The 23,782-nt window shown below is 41.8% G+C and overlaps 1 protein-coding gene across 1 annotated transcript in view; it reads left to right on the top strand.

Moving 5' to 3' along the window:
* Positions 1–23,782, top strand: part of EFCAB6 (EF-hand calcium binding domain 6) — a 109,905-nt gene continuing 86,123 nt past the window's right edge. Inside the window, 5 exon segments of the mRNA XM_086461174.1 lie at positions 1–47; positions 312–473; positions 1,443–1,456; positions 8,799–9,019; positions 10,052–10,218. Of these exon segments, the coding sequence (XP_086317300.1) occupies positions 1–47; positions 312–473; positions 1,443–1,456; positions 8,799–9,019; positions 10,052–10,218 (611 nt within the window).

The raw sequence follows: 23,782 nt of genomic DNA on the forward strand, positions 1-23,782 counted from the left end.
ATGACGTCTCAAACCAAAGGCATTCATACACCAACAGGGGTGAGCAGGTACTAACACCCCCTCGGCTGTTCCTCCGTTCTGGGCCCGGCCAGCGGGCACCTCAGGGCCACCAGAGCCTCGCCGGGGGGCGATCCCCGGTTCCCTACGTGAGGCCCCGGGCCCAGCGTCCTCCCGAAGGCCGCGGTGGGCCCTGGAGGGGTGGGGGGGCAGTTGTAAAGGCTGCCGGGGCTCCGGGGGGCCTTGCGCAGCCCGTTCCCCTCGGTGGCAGGGCAGGGCGAGCCTCACCGGGGCCCCATCCCCGCACCCAATAGGCTCCTGCCTTACTGTTGCCAAGCCAACAGCGGCGCCTCTGCCCAATCAGGTGCGAAGGCCGTTGTTACCACGGCAACGGCGTCCCGGCGACCGCAGGACCACGAGGCGGTGCGGAACGGTGCAGGCACCGGCGGGCCCCGCGCTCCCGCCCAGGGCCGCAGGTAACGACCCGGGGCTGGGAAGGCCCGGACACCGCTGCAGTTCACTGCGGGGACGTGGCCGGGAGCAGCGGGGGCCGTCCGGGGCGTGACGGCCTCGTTTCACCGCCGAGCGGGGCCTGGTCGTGAGGGCCACCAGCCCCCGGTGGGGCGGGGGGGGTGCGGCGGGGCCCTCCGGCCCCGCCGCACCCCCCCCCCGGCCCCACCGGGGGTCGGCTAGCGGGGCTGAGGTTGGCTTGCACCGGCCTGCTCTGGAGGTTTGGGGTTCGGGGCTCTGCTGGTGCAGGGGCTCGCTGCAAGGGTGGAGGGAAAAGTGCCTCTGAGTTTCGTGCTCTGTCACAGGGTGACGGCTGTGGGTTTGGGCTGAAGAAAAGACTGAAAGGCTGTTTGTTCAACGGGAGTAAAGAAAGAAAAGAAATTATCTCAGGAGGGAGGCCATCCCTAACTGCCCCTGATAAAGAAGAATCTGGTTAACATGTGGTTTATTCCCCAGTTCTGTTTGCCAGGAAGTTCTTTCACTTTTTCTCTGAAGTACCTGAAGCAGAGAGGCTTTATAGTTCAGAACCTTTAGGGGCCAGTAGTTTGTTGCTGTATCCCGACTTAGAGCACATCCTGATAATCAGAATGACCTGCTCAACACTGAGGAGTTACTACAGGAGGCAACCTGTGTGCTATTAAACTTCCTTATTTGATGTTTTGCAGCTTGGCTTTAACTTTGGGGGAATTCCTGCCTTTGGGACACACAATTACATGGTCCCTGAGCTCATAGTATATAAAATTCTCTTTGCACACATCCTGTAGGTTATCTCAGTTTTTTGCTTTACTCGTCAGAATTGATTCTGGGAGCGGAAATTTCTATATTTGCTGAAAAGCCATCACCTGCTGTAGCAAGAAGATTATCACCATGGATTAGGGTGGGGCCAGCTCCCTGGCCTGGTTGGCCAGGGGAGCCAGTGGGACCTCCCTCCCCAGCTACCTGGTTGGAGGTATGTTTCCAGCTGTGCCACCTGTGTTTATCAACACAGAAATGAGAGAACATGCTCAGCCATTTGAACAACATTAGAACTCTTAAGGGGCAGGGCCTTTGGGGGTGGCTTGTCTGCATGAAAGACACACGCACTGGAATACAGAAATCTCTGCCTTAGCGTGTCACACAGGGACAGCTTACATGCAGGAGGGGATATGGTACCTATGTTCCTTCTTTATAGAGAGAGTTTCCATGTTTATTTGCTTCTGTATTGCATTTCCCGTAAAGCAAGTACTACTGCTGTTTTCCCTGGACTGTATGAAGTGAGGAGAAAACTTCTTTGGTCATCCTCTGAGTAGGGAAAAATCTGGCTCTAAGTAGTTGGGATTTCTAGAATCAGCCTTTCCCCCTCAAGTCATGGAAAGAGAATAGGGAGAAGAACCAACTGCAGACTGAGAATATATTAATTAAGGATTTCATAATTGGAGATAGAGAGGTAAGGCAAGGAAGGCATCATCTTTACAGTGGATAGTCTGATTTGCACACCAGGATTTTTCCTGTGGCTAACAAACACTGGTGAACATGCTGCATGCCTCAGAGATGGGGAGCTCTGGCAAGCGTTGTAAGGTGGGAGTAACAGTGACTTCCCAGGAAAACACTAATTCACCATTCATTCGGATTTAGAGGTGACTTGCCCCGTGTATTTGGGTGTAGGTGTTGGTAGCGGGGGGCTGCAGGGGCAGCCTCTCTGAGGAGAGGGCAGGGGCTGCCCCTTGCCAGATACAGCTGCTTCCAGCTGGCTCCATTGAACCCACTGCAGGGCACAGGTGAGTCCATCAGCTGTGGTGCATCTGTGAAAGCATATTTAAGAACTGATTAAAAAAAAAAATAAAACAGCATAGCTGTGTTGAGAGAGAGAGAGGAGTGAGGGAAAAGAAGTGTGAGAAACTGTCCTGCAGATACCAAAGTCAGAGAAGATGGAGGGGAGGAGGAGGTGCTCCAGGCGCCTGAGCAGAGATTCCCCTGCAGCCCCTGGAGGTGGCCACAGGCATTTCACTGCAGCCCATGGAGAGGACCATGTCAGAGCAGATATCCACACTGCAGCCCACAGGCGACCCCACATCAGAGCAGGTGGGCATACCCTGAAGGAAGCTGCAGCCTGTGGAGAGCCCATGCAGGAGCAGTTTGTGAAGGAATGTAGCCAGTGGGAAGGACCAACACTGGGGCAGAGGAAAAGTGTGAGGAGGAAGGAGTGGCAGAGGGGAGCTGTTATGGACTGACTGCAACCCCCCTTCCCCATCCCCCTGCACTGCTCTGGAGGAGGGAGTAGAAAAGTTGGGAATGAAGGAGTGAAGTTGAGCCTGGGAAGAAGGGGAGGGTGGTGGGAAGGTGTTTTAGGGTTTTTGTCTTTGTTTCTCACCATCCAATTCTATTTTTAATAGGCAATAAATTAATTTTCCCCAAATTGCCTCTGTCTTGACTGTGATGGTAACAAGTAAGTGATTTTTCCTGTCTTTGTCTCAACCCATGAGCTTTTCCATCTTATTTTCTCCCGCTGTCCTGTTGAGGAGAGAGAGTGAGAGGGCAGCCACGGGGGCACCTGGCAGCCAGTCTGAGTCAACCCACCACGCTGTGGAAGCCTCTGGTAACCCATTTCAGATTGCACAGGAGCTTATACTCTGATGTGGCTCCATTGCCGGTTGTTTGCCATAACGCCATCATGAGAACAACAAATAGTGCTAGAGCCACAAACTGTTCACCCTTGATCTGCACGGGGGAATTCACAGCCTTAGCTGTTCTCTGACAATTGCAGAGACTGGCACTCTTTCAAGGGAAAGGAAACAAAATAAAGGACAAGGTTACAGTGATCCTTTTACTTTAGTTAAAATAATATATGTGGTTAAAAAAAAAAAAAAAAAAAAGCTAACAGAAAATGGTGAGACTTGCTATCTGACTTGCCAAATACAGCACAAAAAAGTGAAGCTTTCAGAAACAAGTAGAAAAAGCATTCTAGTCTAAAGGTTAATTTATTCTTCCAAGAAAAGAAAAGGATGTGGTCCCATGGTTCTGACTGAAACACTGTAGCAGGTCCTCGTTGTTCTGTTAGAAACGTAGAAGGCAGTTACTAACTATCTCAACCGGCCAGAAAAATGTTTATACTGTTTGCAAGATCCGTCCACCTTGTAACTATAGTGGAATGTGCCTCAGACGCAGGAACATGGTATATAGACAATTGGGAAACTCTTATCAATTAAATTATTGAAATGAGAAGAAATGAGGGCCAAATCCTTTAGTGGCTATAAATGCTGTAATTCTTCTGAAGATAGAAAAGCAAGCAGAGCTGTTCTGATTTATGGTAACTGAGGATCTTGCCCTCCCACTAGTAGGGGTGTACTTAAAAATATAAGCAACAGATCTGATTTATGACATTTTATGCACCAGCATGAATTCCAAGTAACATAAATCAGGAGCTATTCAGTGCAGCTAAGTTATTCTTGATTCATGCACTGATATTTTGCAGGTGTAAAGGCAGTGTACGTGAGAAGAGAAACAGGCTCAGTATCTGATGAAACTTTGCATTTGATTGCTCTGTGTCTGTAATCTTTGACACTTCCAGTATATGGACTTCTTATGGACCATGGACTATTTCTGAAGTGTCTGTGAAAGGTAGCCAAGAAAGGCAATCTGTTAGAAGACCAGACAGACGTGTACTTCCACCAGAAAATGCCTAGAGTCCAGAAAAATACCAGTTGCACTTGCTTTTTACAAGAGTACTTTGGAGCTCTGTCCTGATTTTCTGAAGTCAAAGAAAGCTTTGCTCATGACTTCAGCAGCAGCAGGATGTGCTCCTACTTAGCATATTCTTGTTGTAGCCCAGTTACTGAGCCACGTAGCTGTTGCTGCCTTGGCTGTTTGAGTGGTCCTTTTGCTAACAGATTGGTTTAAATATGTCTGCTGAACTTGTAAAAAGGGCAGAGTAGTACTGAAAGGTCCATGAATTTCCCTCTGGCTTGGGCATGGTACAAACAGCTGGAAGAGCCTCTTTAGTGTCAAACCCTCCATTACCTGAGATAGAGCTTGGTGGTGCCTCAGGAGGCAACGGCAGATTCCGCTTGTGTTCCTTTGTTTCAAATATGCTCACTGTCTGCCCATGTTTATGATGGGGTAGATATTGCAAGCCAGAGCCTGTTCATTTGAGCTCTTGATCTCTGAGGAATGGACCCTCCCTGTGTACGGTTTCTAGGGAGCCAAACTGGTGTGGGTGCCACTGCAAGTGTATCAGCCAAGGGACTGTGGTAACGATGACACTTAACTATGTATCAGATGAAGAAGAAAAGTTTGGTTTCCACCTGAATGGTGGAGAAAGAATGCTTGGAGGCTAATTTCTCTTAATGGATGGCTACAGACCTAGGACATGTGCCAGGGGTTACTGCTGTAGACAGGCTGTGCTAGTAAATTGAGTGCGCTTGTGACTGTTTCTTGGCACTGAGACGAAATGGCACGGAATAGCCTGTGTCCAGACTGTTAAACACTTCTCGCCCTCTGAAACAGGATGGTTGGATGCAAACTGCCCAGTGGGAATGATTCCTGATCAAGCTAACTCCTGAAATGTGCCTGAGAAGCTGCTTGACTTTGGGTCAAAACCCAATCAGAGATTATTCTAACAATTCGAGTGTACAGAGGATGAAGATGCAGTGCCCAGTGACAGTACCCAGCAACTGCTTAATTTGCTGCATGTTAATCAGTGGGGATGGTCTACTCAGATCTACTTAATTTCTGTTTGATAACATAAAGACAAGATTGCTTAAGTTGTCAGAAAGGTGGTTTTTTTCTCTTCCTTTGCTTTTTTTTGTTTTCCTCCTCTCATTTTCCCTAGTAGTCCAAAGCACTGAGCTAGGTGATGAAAACTTGAAGTGTTCGAACAGTGGTGGGTTTGGTTTTTTTATTCATTTTGGATGTCTTTGGGGGGGGGGGGGGGGGGCAGAAGGCCTTTCTAACCTCCGTGAATTTCTGCGCAGTGCTGCATTTTTGCTAGAGGACTAGTAGGTCTTGCTCTTGTCCTGTGGTTTTGCACTTGGCTGTTCAATGTATGCTTTATTTTTACTTCTCATCTCCCTTTACAGAGAGTTGACTGAGCCTCCTTATATGGCTTTTGTCATTTGTACATAGCATGCTGGATTTTCAGCATGCTACAGGACTCAGAATTCCCTGTGCTAACATTTGCTTTCTGTATGGCGGTAATTGAATGGGAGGAGCAAGGTGCAATTGATTGGCACGTATCAGAGACAGGAAGAAATATATTATGCTCTGTGGCTGCCATTCAGTTTGGGGAGAAACCAAATTTCTAATTTTGAATTACATTTGCAATAGAGGAAATATGGGCTTTAAAAATATTTAATTTGAAGTGTCCAATTCGGTTAACTACATAGGTATCAACAGAATTACCCTGTGATCCAGTGCATAGGACTGCCAATATTTGAAAGTATTTTTTGGACTAATGACTGTGAAATAGCATGGAAAAGACTGGGCGATAGCAGCATCACCTGGATCACCCTTATTCTATTAGCACTCAAAACATGTTCCACATGGGCAAAGACAGATGCCTCCTCATACCTGAATAAGCCCCAGAGCATCATCTCCCAAAGTTTTGAGCTGTAGAGCATCATCAGCTCTCAGGGTTCCTGCCGGGAGCTCGCATAACGGTGTTTGCAATCGCAGGCGCTGTTGGAGCTGTATGGTTGCACAGAGCAGATGCAGACCGTTCAATGTTGCCTAGCGGGTCACCAGTGAGCCACACTTACGGAACTGTTGCATATGCCATGCAATACTATCTCTGTCTGATTGTTATTTTCCCAGTTAGCTCTTCTGTTTATACTTACGGTATAGTTTGCCCTGCATTTCCTAGTGCGGAAAATTAATAATAGCTCTTCATAAAGCAGAGTAATTAGTGTAATGAGCTGATGTCTGGTACGTGCATTTTCTCCTGCAAGAGCCTAGAAGTCTAAATAAACATCTAAGCAACTGTACTGCTTAATAAAATAGCAGGCTTTCCTAACTGAAAGGTTGTGCTTTTAAAGATTTTTAGAGTACTTTAATGTGCATAGCCTTCAAGATAATGGCCAAAAACATTTCCAGAGATAATTCTGTGTTATTTGGTAAAGGAGTTAGTCTGCCACTCTAGTCTCCTACTCTAAACTGCATATATGAAAGTGCTGACATAGGAGATAGTATCCAGCAGAACCACAGAAATTGTGGGCTCCTCTTATCTGGTCACTGCTAGTCAGCAAGAACTATCTCAGTCAATATTTTTATCAGAAAATTAGATCTCACGTCAAGAAATCAGGTTTTGTCTCTCTCAGTGCTGTTGCAAGCCACCTTGCTCTTTTTGTGTCCTGTACTCTGGTGTATTCTCATAATCTTGTTTTAAACTAGGGGAGACAATGGCCAGAGTGACAACTGCAGAAGACCTCCGTGCCTTGCACCCCTCCTCTCAAGGCACCACATTTATCCCAGGATCTCATTCTGCACAAAACAGAGCATCATTGTGTGGCAGCAGGCAGCACTCGATTAAATCAGCTGCAGGTTTGTACTGAAGTCTAAGTGTTTATAGTCTTGGGACTTCAAGTCCGTCTGTTGCTCAGAGGATAAGCACTGTGTAACTTGCAGGTGGTATCATCTTCTCAGTCCTTTCTGTCCTACTCTTTGCTTGGGGTTCAGTGGTGTTTTTCAATGTAGCAAGTTGCAGTGGCCAAGGAGCCCTTGTGCTGTTTAGAGTTTGGGGCACGTTTCCCTCACTACTTTGAGAGAAGTTGTCTGTCACAGATGCACCGTGTTTGCTGGATCCTGTGGACACGAACAAAATCAATCTAGTTCTACTGATGGAGAGACGGTGGAAGAAGGAGCCATGACCCTTCTCACCCAACTCTTGTTGCTCCTGCTTGTATGTGAGGAAGCAGAGTCTTTATTTTCTTCCCTTCTCCAAAGTCCATTGGAACTAGAGAGAGATGCCTTCTTTGGACCACTGTCTCACTTCTCAAGTCATTACAAGATCACTGTTTCCAATTATAACACATTAGCAGATTTGATATACATCTTATCCTTTGGGAACTCATTTGAAATGACTATACACTTACTACAGAAAGCTCATTTTCTGGAGCAGAAAGATTTATAGTTTATTCCAATCAAGTATGAATTTGCTGTTAATCCCAATGTGGACATTCCTCTTGCAAGTAATTTTTAATTATTATCATGCAAGGCTTCCTCCATCACGGTTCGTGTCACTTTTCCTCCTCTCCTTGCCATGTAGTTTTAGATTTAGGGACAGATTCATTGTAGGAGTAAGCTGTGACAGCTCTATTGATTTCACCAAAGCTGTATCCAGCTGTGAATTTGAATGCTTTCTTTTGTCGGAATGGCTTGAAGTTGAAATGAAATGTGCAAGGCATCCATGATTGTATACTTTTATTGTAAGGAAGGGATGAGCATAACAAAAAAATTTGGCTCTCATAAAGCTGCAGCAAAGCTGTAAATAACAAAAAGCTGTATTTTGTCATCTTGCTTTTTGTAAACAAAGTTTCTTATGAAGGCAGTTACATTCTGTTTAAAGCAGATCCTAGATTAAAGTTTGGAAAAAACATAAATGCCTATGAACTAGCCCCAGTGTTCAGATTTGTGTACAAAACCTCCTTTGATTCAAGTAGAAGGTAATTAAATGCTCATAGCTGTGGCTGAATTTGGCTCATTATGAATCCAAAGAAACATCAGGCCAAATCTTTTGGTCCTTGTTTAATTCTTACTCAAGTCTAATGAGAGCCAGAGGTGCCTTAAGTAATGTAAGGCATCCCTGTATGCTATATTGTGCTGTCAGGTACTTCCACTTTCCATTTCTGGTTGTGTTTTCAGTGCGAAAGGGGCTGGCATGTGCTAAAATGCTTACCAGCCATAGCCTCTATACACAGATAATGAATATTGACCCTGCTGCTACCTGATATCTCTACCCAAGGCTCGATAACTGAATAAAGTCTCTAAATTTTACAGGGCAAAGACATCTTCTCTGTAGTTTGAAGTGAGAGGGCTGCTGTCACAGAATGTATTAATGCACTGTAACTTTATTTATTGTTTTTTAACTTGTAAAACATCAGTGTATATTCCAACTTACTGGTTTGGCTGTAGTAGCAGAAAGGGAAACACCGGAATCTTTTATTTAAATACTTACAACTGTATTTGGTTATTTATTGCTTTCAAATCAGTGGACAAACAATAACAGATTTACTTATATATTTCTAGATACGGACTGATTTGTGTTCTCAGAAAAATACGTGACTTGGGAGTATCTGATAACTGCTTAATATATTTTACAGCTATGTCTGTGAGCTCTGTCCCAGATCCCGCATTATTCTCCTGGGACATTGGTCAGATCTTACTTCAAAAGGCAGCTGAAAAAGAAGATGAACTGAAAAAAGCGTTTCGGATGCTTGATGTTGGTCAGACCCTGACAGTCACAAAGGATGAATTCAGGAGAGTGATTGAAACCTTTCTCTTCCATCTAACAGAAGCTGAATTTGATGCTGTGCTGGCAGAGGTATGCTACGTCATTGCTGTTTATAATCATTTAGAGGCTGTTCCTATTTATGTCAAGAGCAAAATTTCAATGGGAGCCAGTTCCAGACCAATGTGATCAAAAAAATGCTAGACATGGTCAAAACCTTCTGTTCAAGTGAAAGTCACAGAAAACTTGCAAGAGTAATGTGAGCTAAATTTGACAATTGGTATGTTTATATGAGGATTTTGTCTGTGTACCGTGTCTCGCTATTTGAAAGAGCTGCAATTTACTAGCAGATTTTTTTTTATTTAAAAAAAAAAAGATCTCACAGCTTAAATTCATATACATGCGGTGTTATGAATATGCATAGATTAGGTTGTGAACTCTGAGTCAGAGACCAGCTGTTTTTTGTCTGCATGGGGAGATTTGCATCTCACTTTTGGTATTTGCTACCTTACAAACCATCATCAGATTGGACTTGAAGGAACATTGAGTGTTTTTATGATATCAAGACTGACGCTTATCAAAAATTGAGGAGGATCCTCATGCACAATCTGCACCAGCATTATTGTACACCTAAATTTCTGTCCTGAAAGTGTAGGTGACTGGGTTTTATATATTTATTTTTTTTTCTAATGTACTTGACTCTTGTTTGTTTAATTTGGGTGAACTGATTGATTAATTTGCATTTGAAACTAATCAGTCTGTAACAGGTTAAGCCCATTTCAGCTAAGATTGATGTTAAATTCTTTTCTATACTAAATTGTCATTAGGGGGACACATATACACCTGAAACATTAAATAGTCTTTTGGAACAAGAGAAGGATACATCGGCGAGGGGCATGAGAATGAATATACTTTCATATATACATGTGAAATATCATAGAGCTAGGGAATTGAGAAATCTTTATCTTACATTATGGAAAGACTCGTAGGTTGTAATTTTTTTGGGAGGGATTTACCAGATATTAAATTAATGCTCTCTTAATTCCAGATGCTGAGAAGTAGTAATGCGTAATACACAAACCAAAAAACCAAAATTGTAAGATAAATTTATTTTTGCTGTTTAAGAAAAGAATGAGTAATGTAAATGAAATATTTAAAAACTTGGTATCACTGAAAGACTTATCCATGTATATTGAAATACAGATCCCAAATATTGGCAAAGGTACTGTGCCATATCTTGACTTCCTGTCAAAGTTCACTGGAATTGCCGGAAGTACTAGCATGCTCAAAAGGTAAGTAAATGTTCCATATTATGCAGTCGAATTGCTCCTAAACTGTAGTCATGAATCACTTGTGAGTTGTCTAGCTCTCAAGGCAGGATCTAGCTGCTAACGTGAGCTTCTAGTGACATAGAGATATGATACACTTTCTTCTGAGACCTCTTCCTCTGTGTGTGTAGTTGCCATAGGAATGTTACCTGATTGCCGAAGGGAAGGGAATGGTCTTCTAAGCCACTGATCTGCTACTGGAAAAATATGAACCTTTAAGACTAATCAGTCTGTTCTTTAAATTAACAATGAAAGTTGTTGTGCATGAAAGAAATCATAATTGATTCAGTTTAATAGGGATTTGAAAACATGCCAGTCATCTTGACAGGTCTCTAAGTGAAATGCAGAAGCTAAGCCAAGGGACCCAGTAATGGGAAAGTTATAATGTTTCAGGATTTGATCCTCTAGGAGTAAATAACTCGCATTCGTCTTCATTTCCAGTGCAAGTAATTTTTCAATAATAAAATTGAGAAGCCACCAGCTGTGTGTGAACTGGGATTAAGTTTGGATTCTTACCTTCGATGAAGTAAAATGGAAAGTAGAGCCATACTCTATGTAAAAATAAAAATAAACAAACCCCCCAAATCTGTGCTCTCACAGTAGCTTTTGTAGTGAAGCACTAAATTTTTTTCACATACACACCCCCACCCAGTGAAACAAAAAGGGTGAAATTCTGCGTGGGGATCTGCAGGGAAATTCTTTTTCCTTCAGTTTGTCCTGTGGGTTTGTATGATCTGGCCTTCCATAAAGGGTTGCCTCAAAAAATATTCTGTAAATTCCAGTCCAACTTTGTTCCCAGCGAGTGCAAAACTCTCAGACAAAGAGAGAATGAGGGAGTGTAATACTGAGGATACAAAAATGGGATTAGGACTTTGAAAGGAAGCAGGAGGAAGAAGAGGAGCAGCGAAAGAAAAGAAGAAAAAGGGAGGGACCTAAGCCACTTTCTCCCAGAGAGACAGGGGAGCTTAAAAAATTCTAATTAATTAGTGAAAACTAATTAAATAACAAATGAGGGATCTTTCCTGGAATAAAAGGTTAATCTTTTCTTTATTACATGCAATATAATAAAATGGTAAAGCTTTTTGTACACTTGGGGTTGGATTTTCTTCCAGTGTTCAAGCAGAATACAGAATAAGATGTTACTCTTGATTTCCTTTTGAACTCACTAAAATGTGGAAAGTAAGGATCGTGCTTAGACGATCTTGTCTTTTGAGCAGCCAGTTTGTTAGAGAAGTGCTCCGAGACTGCGATGTGCGGAATCAAAAATAATGGTAGATTTGTTAGAGCTCTCAGGCACTGATCGGTAGTTCCACCACTGGAGGGCAGTCCAGGTGCTGTTTTCCAGGAGTTCTAGGCGGCATTATCAGAGCTGCTTTCACTCCGTGTTTAAAACTCAGCGGTTCCACTGAATTCAGAGGCTGAAATGATGGCAGAGCTTGGCTTCTAGGACTTCCTCCCGCGAATACAGATACGAATAAAATTGCACAAGGCTTTTCAGAAGCAGTTAGTTAAGGCTGAAACCAGAGAAAGGTGTTCAGAGAGGGGAATTCAGCCCCCGTAGAACCCACTAATGAAAGTAAATTTGGCTGGTAGTCAATTCAAAATGACCTGCTCTGCTGCCTGATGCAAGTCAGATGCTGCCTGTTGAAGAAACACAAGCAAAAGCAAGGCGATGTATTTTTAATTTTAAAAATAATTTTAAAATTTACTGGTGACAAATGGATCTCAGATTTGTGCTGAGGGAGGAGATATTCTTGTTGTTCTCTGAAGAGCACTTGATGGGAGCAGAGGAGAGGGGAAAACTGGCACTATAACTTTCTTGACCTTGGGACTCCCAAGTACTCTGTCATCCCAAGGGCCAGCTCAAGCTGCTAATATCCTTTTGCGTCCCTTGTGTTAGCAGCCAAAAAAACATTCTTCAAGAAAAAATATTTCACACTAACAGTCATCACACTTGTGGTCGAGGAGCAGCTGCCACATCTCTATTCTGCTCAGGGATCCAGATTTGTGGTGATTTTCTCCAAGAGCAGTGCAGAGCTGTGAAGAACAGGCACAATGAAGGCAGGGTCAAGCTACTTTCTTGCATTTGTAGTTGTTCACATGCTAAAACGAAACCATCCCATTGATGTCCCTACAGTGGTCTTCAATGGTGCGGCGATGCAGTTGCGGTTTATGTTTGTTGATGCACTTGTGGTTTATGTTAATGTAATCTTTTTTATTATATTTATTTTCAGGTTGAACAGCCACAGTCGCCAAAAAATGACATTAAGGCAGCTGGAATCCCTGCTCAAGGAGAAAGTATGTTGACCAGGGTAATAACAGAAAACACATGCTGATGTTGGGGTGGTAATTCATTTCAGATAAGTAGGTGTTGCACTTGATGTACTGATGTCAGTTTAAAATGATTCTGCCGTGTTGTTGTATCATGAAGATCTGCTCATATTTGCATGCTTAGGGTATTTTTGTTGTTTTTATTTTGTTTTGTATTTTTTTTTAATTATGCTGAAGTACTAAATAGTATTTTAAAAGCCTCTCTAATTCACACTCTGAATCCCTTTTTAGCATCAAAAACCTAAGCACTCTTTCAAGTCTTGCAATAAATCTCTCGTGTAGGACTGGCATAGTCCCACTGTGATTTTATTTCTTAGTTACTAGTTGCTTGTGGCTTGAGTAACAACACTTGACTTATTTAAGAAACCAGATTCTCCATGGCAGTACAATTTCTGTAATTGTTTAGCCCTTTGCAAGACTGGTGTAAAATATTCTGTCACGTCAGAAGAATGGTATTTGAGACATTTTGTACTTTTTTCACTTAGAAGTACCCAGCCACCTGACAGCTCAGTTTACTTAAATCTCAACACAAATTTGAACAGCACAAACCCACTTTTTTAAGTCGAGGAGGAAGTGGTGGTGTGATATGGGAAAGCTAGATTTTTATTATTTTATTTTGGCACGAACTGAGCCATGAAAATCTGTTTGTCAACATAATGATATTTTATTATATTTGGGCATTTGCAAGTTAACCTAATGTCAGATACTGTGCCTAATAATAGTTATTATTTACAAGGACACAGAAGAATATCCCATGCCTTCTAGAGTACTGTGTGACAGTCTGTTGGCTCTACCCTAAGACTGTTCATAGGAATACATTAAACATAACCTGATGTAAATTCCAAGGAAAATCCAACCTCCTGCTGTTCTTGGCATGGGTTTGGCCTGTAATTTGGGAGGGGGAAATAAAATCTTTCTGATTTCACAGCTGTTATTGCACCTCAGGGCTGCAGTCGTATTTGCAACCCATTTGCTTCCCTTCCACTGACTAGGACATCTGAATGTATCCTCACTCTAGTCTGAATAAAATATTAACATATCGTAAGGCTGTTAGGACAGATTGTATCCAAGACAATCTTTTCTCGCTGTAGAAAAGCCTATCAATCATAACTTGGTATAGTTGTTATTAATGTCATAGCTTTTATTCATTTGGCTATATGCAGCTAACTGAAGAGTAACTTATGTTTTCATGTTAAGCATTTCCTATCACAAAAGAAACTGCTGAAATATCTTCTATTATAGAATTTATGAATTGAAAATATCCTCCAAAGTCCTAATTAGTGGTATATTTAATTTACAAGGTTCTGTTATTTTTAACGGCATTGTGAAATAGAGCTGTTACGTATATTTTAGGACATCAACAGAAAACATCATTAACTTAAGGCAAGGTTACTGCTACGTGTATATCCAAGGGACAATTCAGTTAAAGAAGTACTGCAAGATATGTAAATGCATGATGTACGTAGATAATTACTCAGATACAATTAAGAGTTCACATACTCTTTTTAATATTTATCTGCAAAGTATCACAGGGTTATTCCCAAGATAAATCTTATTCTGCTTCTGTTTGGATGCACATCATCAGTCAAGGATACGTTTATATTCGTAACTCTGATTGGATTTTGAATTTGTATGTGCATGTTAAAAAAGAGCACAAAAAAAAACCCAAATCCAAAAGGAAAAGTTCCTAATGTCCTCAGTAAAATACAGAATAGTAATTTTCTCCTTGTGTAGGGAGAAAGGCACATTTGGATCACCTACCACGTGCACGTGTATTTAGACATCATAACTGGCATGATGGCCAAGATCAAGAAAAGCAGCAGGTGGTTCAGAACATCTTCTAGTCAGTGAAAAGACATAGGGGAACCAAGACCTGACAGGCGGCCTTGGATTTCTCATCACTCTCCTGCACTTAGAAACTCTAGCCATGCTGACAGTTCACTTAATCAAATGATCCAGGACTACCCTTGCCTGTTTTTATGACACCAGAGTTATTTGTTGTATTTGTTGGAAGTAAGCCTTACTGCCTTTGTAGTCATTCTTACTTGCTCAGTAAAGCATAGATAAGCTAGGAAAAGATTCTGAGTATTTCAAATGCCAGGGAAAAACTCTCAAGTTTAGGTTTGACTATAGGAGTTCTTCCATCATTTCTAGTCGAATCTAATAAAATGTTACTCCTGAAGGTCACTGTCTTGGGAAAAGCAGGTTTAAAGAAAAGGGGGAAAAAAACTCCAAACCCAAACAACTGATCAAGTAACAGCAAACTGTAGGACAATGGCCACAACATGTAGGCTCCACAGTGCAGCCTCCTAAGAAAAGAATAGCCTGGGAAGGAGGGCCAAGTGCTGAACAGATGTGTGTCTGGGAATATAAATGATGGTGCGTGAAAGAGCTATTTTCTACTCACTCAGCGAGTGTACAAGGTAGTAAGGCAGCAATGTAGCTGGAATACTTATGCACTTCTTTGTGTTGTGAGTAACAAGAACTGGAACTTTCATACCGTACCAGAAGCCCAGACTCTTCTTTTCCATGCTCTCCTAGCCAGCTGATGCCCTAGCTGCATCCTACTGCCCTGTTTCAGCAGAGACCTGTTCAATGAAGAGCAGTGTGTCTTCTAAGCACCCAAATCCACCTTCTTTTTCTTTACAGAGTGCAATTTCACTGACTAGGGACAAGATTTGTTCCCCAGTAACACTTGCAAAAGTATATGGCACCATAGAAAGGAGACTCAACTTCAATGACACAGTGTTCTCGCATGTTAAAAAATAAAACTTTGATCAAGAAGAGCTTGCAACCTGAAACAGTTTTTTCTTCAATGACAGCGAAAGGACTCTTCTGATGTGAGTCAGCCCCTCCAAATAATAGCCTCCTTAAGAAAGGAGTGCAGTAAGTATGAGAGAGAAATAACGAAGACCCAGTTTGTCTGAGTGCAAAGATGGCTCTGTACTGCATGTGCACATTCATTATACGTGGAGATCTTTCATAGCTGGCTGGTGGGAGTGAGAATATTATATTAGCTAAATTCAGACCCCGACTGTTCATCTTTAAGGATTACGGAAGTGCTGGGATTGATTCGCATTTACAATAAGGCTGTTCATGTAAAGCAGAATGTAAAGAGGACTGAGAATTGATTTATTCTGTGTACTCGTTGCACAAATTTCAAGGTCTCTAAAAATTGCTAATGGGTTGTAAAGGGCTATCAATATGAACAAGCATCAGGCCCATATTTTCCTCACTCCCCTTACTCTTATCTCCCCTCCCCCATTAATTTTTGATTTTATGTTTATGAGGATCTGAAAATAGTCTAATTCTTTTCTATCTGGTTTGGGCCTATCTTTACCAGCTGGTAAATAGGAAATGTTCACTGTAGGAAGCCAATACTCTGCAGAGTGTAAACAGATGGAATCAATATAAAGTGACAAGTTAGACTGTGCTACTGAGAATACAGAGCCAAAACTAAGAGCATAACAGTCACGATACTTATTTTGTTCCAATTCATTTGGTACTGAATAGCACTTCATATATGCACAGCTGTGTCCTTCCGTTTTTTACTTTCTTTCTTCTGGTTTGATGATGACAATTTCAAAGAAAAACTTTAATTAAAGATTTTACACAAAATGGCCCAAAGTAGAATATAGGGAAAATGAGCACTGATGTGTTTATAGCAAGAGGAGAATATTTTTCAGGCATTTATTTTCTTTCTTTCTTTTTTAACAAAACAAACAGAATCTGACGTGTGTATCTCTCTGCGTGTAATATGCTAGATTGATAGATCTTTGCAGATTGAAACCTTCCATTTGGTGATAAAATATATAACCATACCTCTAAAAGCTTCCCTCTCATCCCCTTTCTTCCTCTGGTGCCTGTTACAGCAGGGTGCCATGAAGGGCAGGAAAACTACATGTGCATTTCTGCATGGGTGTGCTGGCCGAAGGGAAGCGGACAGTCAGACAGACAGGCTGCTACAGACTGTCCTGAGACAGACTGGAAGCAGAGTGGCTGAGGGTCTTCCTTTTCCTGCCCTGGCCAGCTTGCCTCACATGCACCTGCTCCACTCTCGAGAACAGTGTTCTGGAGACCGTGGATCTGATGCGTGGTCCCTTCAGGGGCGGTTAGCAGGGTGGTAAGCTTCCAAGCTGTCCTGTGTTGCAGGGTTTGCCTTGAAAGCACATCTGAGCTCTAGTCCTTTTGCCAGAGAGAGTGCCAGGTGTTATAGTATCGGTTTTTCTTTACTAATTTATGCATTTTTGACACATTTTCACAAAAATGGAAGAAGGCAGCATGTTTTACCACTCTGTCCCCAACTCATTCCTTGCAGCAAATTTCTTAGTGCTGCCATTAAAATTTTGCTATTTTTGCTTTCTTGGCAAATAATAACCCCAGATTTCCCATATGTTGTTTATTAGGGTGACTGCATGGCTCTAATGAGGGGCAGCAACCACCAGTTTGAATACAGATTTTGCTTCTGATCCTCATGTCAAGGGCAAGCAGCTTTTGTTTCCTGAGGAAGAAACACTGGGTCTGTCTCAGTCCCCTCCGCGCATATCCCCCTAGATAGGCAAGCCACCATAGCGCGTCTGTGCAGACCTTCTCTGCCTCACCATCCAGCCAGCTACCTTCCCGGCAAAACACAATTCTCCTCCTAACTATAATGCTAGGGGCCTGTTTGTCTCGGGGATTCCCTAAAACCTCTTCAGATCCATACAACATCAGAAAGAAGGTATATGTTATTGTTGGCAGAATCCAGGAGTTTGGGGTAATGGGAACACGTGCAAGTCCCTTGCCAGATCTCCTTCCCACCCTTGCCAAATACCCTGAGCCACCAAGCAAGTTCTGTAAAGGCCGGGAAAGGGAAGCAACACATGACGCAGGCGGCACCTTACAACCCCAGATGCATGGGAGACACAGGGGCTGAGGCAAATGCCTTGATATACAGTGATTAGGAATACTTGTGTGGGTAGCAAAATGAACTTCAGTGATTTGAGGCAGGAAATCATCTCGCAGTAAGCCACAGTCTACATAAAGAAGTGTCTGGAAGTTCCTGCTGTTGCGATACCTGTAGAGGATGTGTTTTAGAATCATAGAACAATTTTGGTTGGAAGAGACCTTCAAGATCATCAAGTCCAACCTTTGTCCCAGCTCTACCAACACCACTAAACCACGTCCCTAAGTACAACACCTACCCATCTCTTAAACACCTCCAGGGATGGTGACTCTACCATCTCCCTGGGCAGGCTGTTCCAATGCCTGACAGCCCTTTCAATAGATATCCTTTGTGCTTCTGAACTTTAAGAAAATATTTAAAATATTCATTGTCTTCCCTCTTCCCAAGGGATCCCCAAGTGCTTTACAAGCATAAATGCTGCTGAAATACAGTCATTGCTGGGGTGGGGAGCAGCAGCCAGCTGGCATGTATCAGTGACAACTGAGCACGTTATGCCAAAGACACTGTGGTAAGGCCCTGTGGTTGCTAAAAGTGCTGTGATATCACCAATACTCCGGGAAACGAACGGGAACATTGCTTCTAGTGTCTCTGCTGAAAGATTCTGATAGCATAAACTGATTGGTATGTAGCTTATCTAACCTATAAGAACAAATGGTCATATCAAGCTGGCAGAAGAAAATATGCCAGGTGCCAGGCACCACAGTATCCAAACCTGCACTTCACTCATTAAATAATACATTTCAGTTAAATCTGATTGCAGAGAGAAATGACTCAAGATTGCTGCATTTCTTGCTCCATGAAAAGCTTGGAGTCGTGGAAGTGTTTTGCCAGTCATGACAAGGAAGAGAAACCCTAGCCTACCTTGGTGAAGCCTAATCCTTTCTTTGAATTTTGTTTTTCTTTGTGATTTTATATCTATTGCTATAGGAAGAGACTTTTTTTTAAACGAACAAAACCTTGTTTTACTTCCTCATGTCTTTAACCAGATAAAAAGCTTTATCCTCTTCCACCTTTTTTTTTGCCAGGCAGAGTTGCCAAGTAGTCAAATTGCCTGATTCATAGCTACTTACTTTGGGTGATTGTTGCTTACATCAGTGGATGGTTATAGCCACAAATAGGCCTATTCACTCTGCATAAATGCTCTGCAGTGGGAGTACTGGACTTGGAATCTTGACTCTTTTGGTGAAAACAGATGAGATATTAAATCTTGGCTCCATTGAAGTACTGACTTCACTATGACCAGTATTCCCTCCAAGGACTTTCATCCTTATTCCTGGTAGCACGGCAAAGCATATGTAACTGAGCTGGATTGAATCCTGTCTCAGGCAGCTGCATTTGAATGAATGAGTAAGGAGCAGTGGCAGAATCTTTATTATTGCTGTTATTATGTGAGCAAGAAAGAACACAGCCTGACTCAATTCCCTAGTCACATTTGCAGAAATAGCAGTTTAAAAGAGTGGTATTTTTTAAACAAGGCTCTATCCTTGTAAGCTGAACAATTCAACACAGAACAGAGTAATCATGGAAGCTTTCAATACTACTTTTATTGTCAGTTTTCAGTTTGTAAGCTTACTTTAAAGTCCAGGTTGCTGAGATTTTTAGCAGACTTGGAGAAGACAGTTACAATTGCTAGAATGTTAATCTATTTGTCAGTGTGTCCCATGTATACATTTTCTTTCAACCCCTGAATCTTCCTGATTTTGGTAATTTTTGAAGTACAGTGAAAAAAAGAATGCTTTGGTATACGTAGAACAAATAATTTACTGATATTCTGGAGTTCACTGGTACTTATGAAATGTATACCTGGCTTGACCTTTGATATTTGGTTTCCAGTAAATCTCTAGGTTTCAGTCATTGAAAGAAGATCATCCTCTGCCTACTGTTCGAAATATATAAATCGTATCTGAAATTCACTGCTTTGCCTAAAAGAGTTTTCAAGTTTACTAGTGCCATTTGAAGAGGAAATTATCTTAGACATTGAGTAAATGCAAAATATTCATTTCTTACAGAGTGTTATTGTAATGGTTTCTACTGTGCCAGAGAGGGTTGTCCTGTATTATCAAAACAGGTATAAAATGGCATTTTGTATTACACGGTAGCAAAGCTTTCTAGTGATTGTGTTTGTGTCAGTTGTGTCAGTATCGGTTTCTTACTCATTGAAATCACCTGTAATTTGTAGATTGCAAAGAATGTGAAAAACATTATCAGGTGCTGCAGACTTTTTGACTACACCCGTGCAGGATGGATACAGAGGCACACACTAAGGAAAATTCTTGAGATCACCTGTTTTAGGATGAAGGACTCAGAATTTGAAAAGTAAGTAAAGAAACAGCCATGATTTTTCTGTGAGAGTAATAATAACAATAAATGATGAGGCCTTCGTGATCTTCCAAATGACAGTGGCTGGGGGCTGTTTGCAGCAGGCTAATTTGCTAGTTTATCTTCTGTACTCAAGTTGCAGCCTTCAGCCTTTCTCTGACTAAATGCATGCAAGAGTATGCAAGGATAAATATGCTGCTAACTCATTCCAAAAGGATGAGTCCTGCATCAGAATTCATGCCAATCATCTTGATTTTCAGGATGGTGGTTAAAATACTAGAGGGACATTGTGGGACTCCCCTTGCCTGCAGTCTCACAGAATAACGCTGGGGGTGGATGTTCTTGGCCTCAGACCAGAACAGAGTTGAGGAGACTGAATGGAAACGCTGGTGCTTACTCCACTCTGAAGGCTGAACAGAAAAGACAGTGAGAACCCTAGAGGCTCTTCCAGAGGAAGAAGTATTGAAGAGAGGAAAGGATTTCCTTAGTCTGCTTATAAGAGGTGTTAGGACAGCCTTTTGCTTGACTCCTTCAGTTTCTTTGGCTGACATAGGATATACATAAGACATTTTTGAAATATTATTTAACAGAACCAATGTATCAAGAGGATAAAGCATGTGTGCAGGACTTACCTACAGGAGTCAGGAACTCCTCCCTTTCACAGCTGATTTGAAATTGTTGGCTCCTGAATGAGAAAGCATCTTCCCACTCCTGCTGAGATCAGTGAGTGGAAAAAGCTGAGAGCCGTTGTCTCTCACTGGAAAAAAAGTTCCTGATAACCAGGTGACTAGTATAATCTTGCCTTTGAAAAAGGCAACAGCTCTGATCAGCTGTTCCATGCTTCTGCTGAATTCCTGCAGGTAGTTTGAATATGGCTGGGGTTTTGACCATGGGGCAGAACAACACTGTTGTTTGAAATAAAACAGTACCATGGCACACCTTCGCATCCTGTGCAGCTTGAGGCAGTGAGCAGGGAAATGTTGTATCGTGGGTACTATGATCTGCTTCCTCTCCCCTTAACATGGTTTTCATGTAAGTGATATGGTGAAATAGAAACTCAAAGACTGCCTCCAAGTAGGGTGTAGCCAGAAAGCAAGAAGCACCTTGATTCAGTGACTCAGTCATCTAGACCTGGCAGTTGGTTCACCAGGAGCCACAGAAGAAACGCTTAACCTTTCAGGGCTGTAGTTTGCGCAGCTGTGTAAGGAAAAAGTACTTGCTTACCTCGGAGGTATGATGTGAACCTTGATGAAAGTTTGTATAACGTTTGGAAACTAGATTGCTTTGCTCTTCAGTAGCACAGCAATGGCTCAATATTAATATTGGGCATCCATATGTGCTTCAGATACAATGGATTCAGTGCTCCTACTAGTTTGTACTGACAGAAGCTGTAGCAGAGCCTGTTCTGTCAGAGCAGGGACATGGGGACGGTAAGTAGCCGGAGCTTTGACTGCAGCAGGAGTTGCAGGAAGAAGGATGAAAGCATGGATCTTACCCCCCCAAGTGTGATGGGGTAGGAGAGCACATATCCAAAGGTACGTGGAATACTTCCTTAGTAGCTTTGCCAATGGGCTGCCGTGAAATTGTGCTTATAAGGCGCTATGATGGAAATGCTGAAATAGATCAAGTGATGACAACACCTGTGAACTGTTGCCAATGACGTGCAGGGAGATCAGCTACAAACTGCCTTAAACCAGCATGAATCTGATGTTACATGCTCTATTTCCAAAGAATGTTTAGTGTCTTATGATTTTGAATGAGTTTCTGTGGATTTTGGAGTCTATGAAATCCATCAGGAAATACTGCTGGAGATACTATTTGCTGGATAGGGACCTAATAGAAAATTAAACAAATTAGGATGATACTTTATTGCTTGAGGATTTTTGTTTGAATTTTTTATTTGGATTTTTTTTCATTGTGAGCAAATTCCAAAATAATTTTTGTCAGTTCATATTGCCTGGCTACACTATTACACTCTGAGTATTTTTTTCTGGTTAGGATACTTTCCAGAATTTGATATCAACAAAACCAATGAAATAATTTGGTCCAGGCAATTATAGAACAGAAGTAATACTCTTCTAAAGCAGGCAATCAAAAAACCAAAATGATGCTTTATTTGACAATAAACCTTGTGTTTGGCATTGCAATCTGAAAGGTAATAAATCTATAAAAATGTTACTGCATCTTGTAAGTGCTGAATAATAAAAAAGAACACAAATTTTTGTTTTGGGCGTTTAAAGCTTTAAAAGGATGAAGTTTTATCAGAAAAACTTCCGAAGCTTAACAAATAAAAGTAACGGTACCAAGTCACCTCTACGAAACAACAGAATATCAGAAATGATACAGAAATAAAATGTAACATTTATTTTGTTACTGATGGAATATCACGCAAATGACTTTTGAACAAGCCTATTAAATTTGAGACTGTTTAAATATACCTAAATTACACTTGAATTTCTCGCTATGGATGAACTTTAAAGCAAATGAAAATGTATTCCCCTCTCAAAGTACAAGTTGCAAGATAATTAATGTTAGTAATATGTTTAAGGAAGTATATTAATGCCCTAGTCAAAGCGATAAAAAGCTTTTCTTTTTAAAGTGTGGTTGAAATCACGGGTCAAATTCACTTCTGTGCTGGTAATTTTGCACTGATGTGATTAAATCTCAAGGACAGCATAAAACACATGAGTGTACACAGCTCCTCTGTCTGTACAGTTATTAATGTACAAAAACTATACATCCTGTAATCATCAGGCCCTAAAAGAACGTTGTCCAAGCAGTGACTTAGGTCATATTGACTGGCTTTGTCTGTATCATAGGTGGTTGGGGAGGCATGGGCAACCCAAGAAATTCGAATCTAAATGTCCTCTGCTGTTTCAAGTATATCCATGTCTCCTTCTGAATTCCTGTTAAATTGGGCAAGCACAATACATTATTTTTTGCATATTGGGAACCTTATTGAGTCACTTGACTGCTCTAGCAATCTGTAGGCAGTAGCGATAATGGCTGAGAAAATGGAAAAATCCAAAGCGAACAGCAAAAAATGTAACCAGAACAGGTCTCCCACAGAATATTTAGGTTTTCCAAATCACCATCCATAAATTCTTTGACAAAATTCAATAACCCCTGGGCTGCTTAGGTGTTTTTTAACATGTCAAAGGCTGATAAGCAGGCAGGCAAAGTAAATGATAAAAGTCTTTTTAGATGTTCAGATGTATCTAGCCTTCTTTTTTCCCACTCAGCTTCCCTCCTTGGGCAAAAGATTGGACTGTCATATTCCAAACCCAGCAGCCTAAAATGTTGGTTTCGTCAGAAATAATTTTTTTTTGTTGTTTTTGTGGTTCCTGGTGAGGTTTCTGTATATCTAAAGAGCCTCTACTTCAAAGCTGTGCGTCCAGTGACGTTTTAGGCATTGGATGCTCAACTAGCTGCTAGACCATGCTTCTTTGATATGATTGTCTGTCACATTTCTCTGGACAGTGTATCTTCCAGAGCATGGACCTGTGGCTGCGACTTTTAGAGAGAATGCATCTTATTTGATAGGGCTTGGGCTCCTGCTGTTCTTCAGTCTTCTAGTTTTGAATTATAGTAGAATATAATCCACTTAAAAATGCTTCTTTCTGTGTCCATCTAGAAAAAAAACCCCAACCAATATTGTTCTTTGGACCTAGTTATGCTACCACTTTTCTTCCTGCTGACCCTTCACAGTGTGGTCTCCTGAATTTATTTCTGCTTTTGGACTTTGCAGCTGTTTCTGATTCAAGCCAGAGCCTGCTGAGTATTTGCCTTGGATTGATTAACAAATATATTTTTCCCATAATCCGGTTATGGTTGTTCTGGGACACAGTGTCAAGTCTCTCAATTAACTTTAATGGACTTTGGACCAGTCCTGTAATTACTAAGAGGGCTTTTTCTGTTGAGATCCTGACATAA

This window comes from Leptosomus discolor, chromosome 1 (genome assembly GCF_034619465.1).
Source record: "Leptosomus discolor isolate bLepDis1 chromosome 1, bLepDis1.hap2, whole genome shotgun sequence".
Taxonomy (NCBI): domain Eukaryota; kingdom Metazoa; phylum Chordata; class Aves; order Leptosomiformes; family Leptosomidae; genus Leptosomus; species Leptosomus discolor.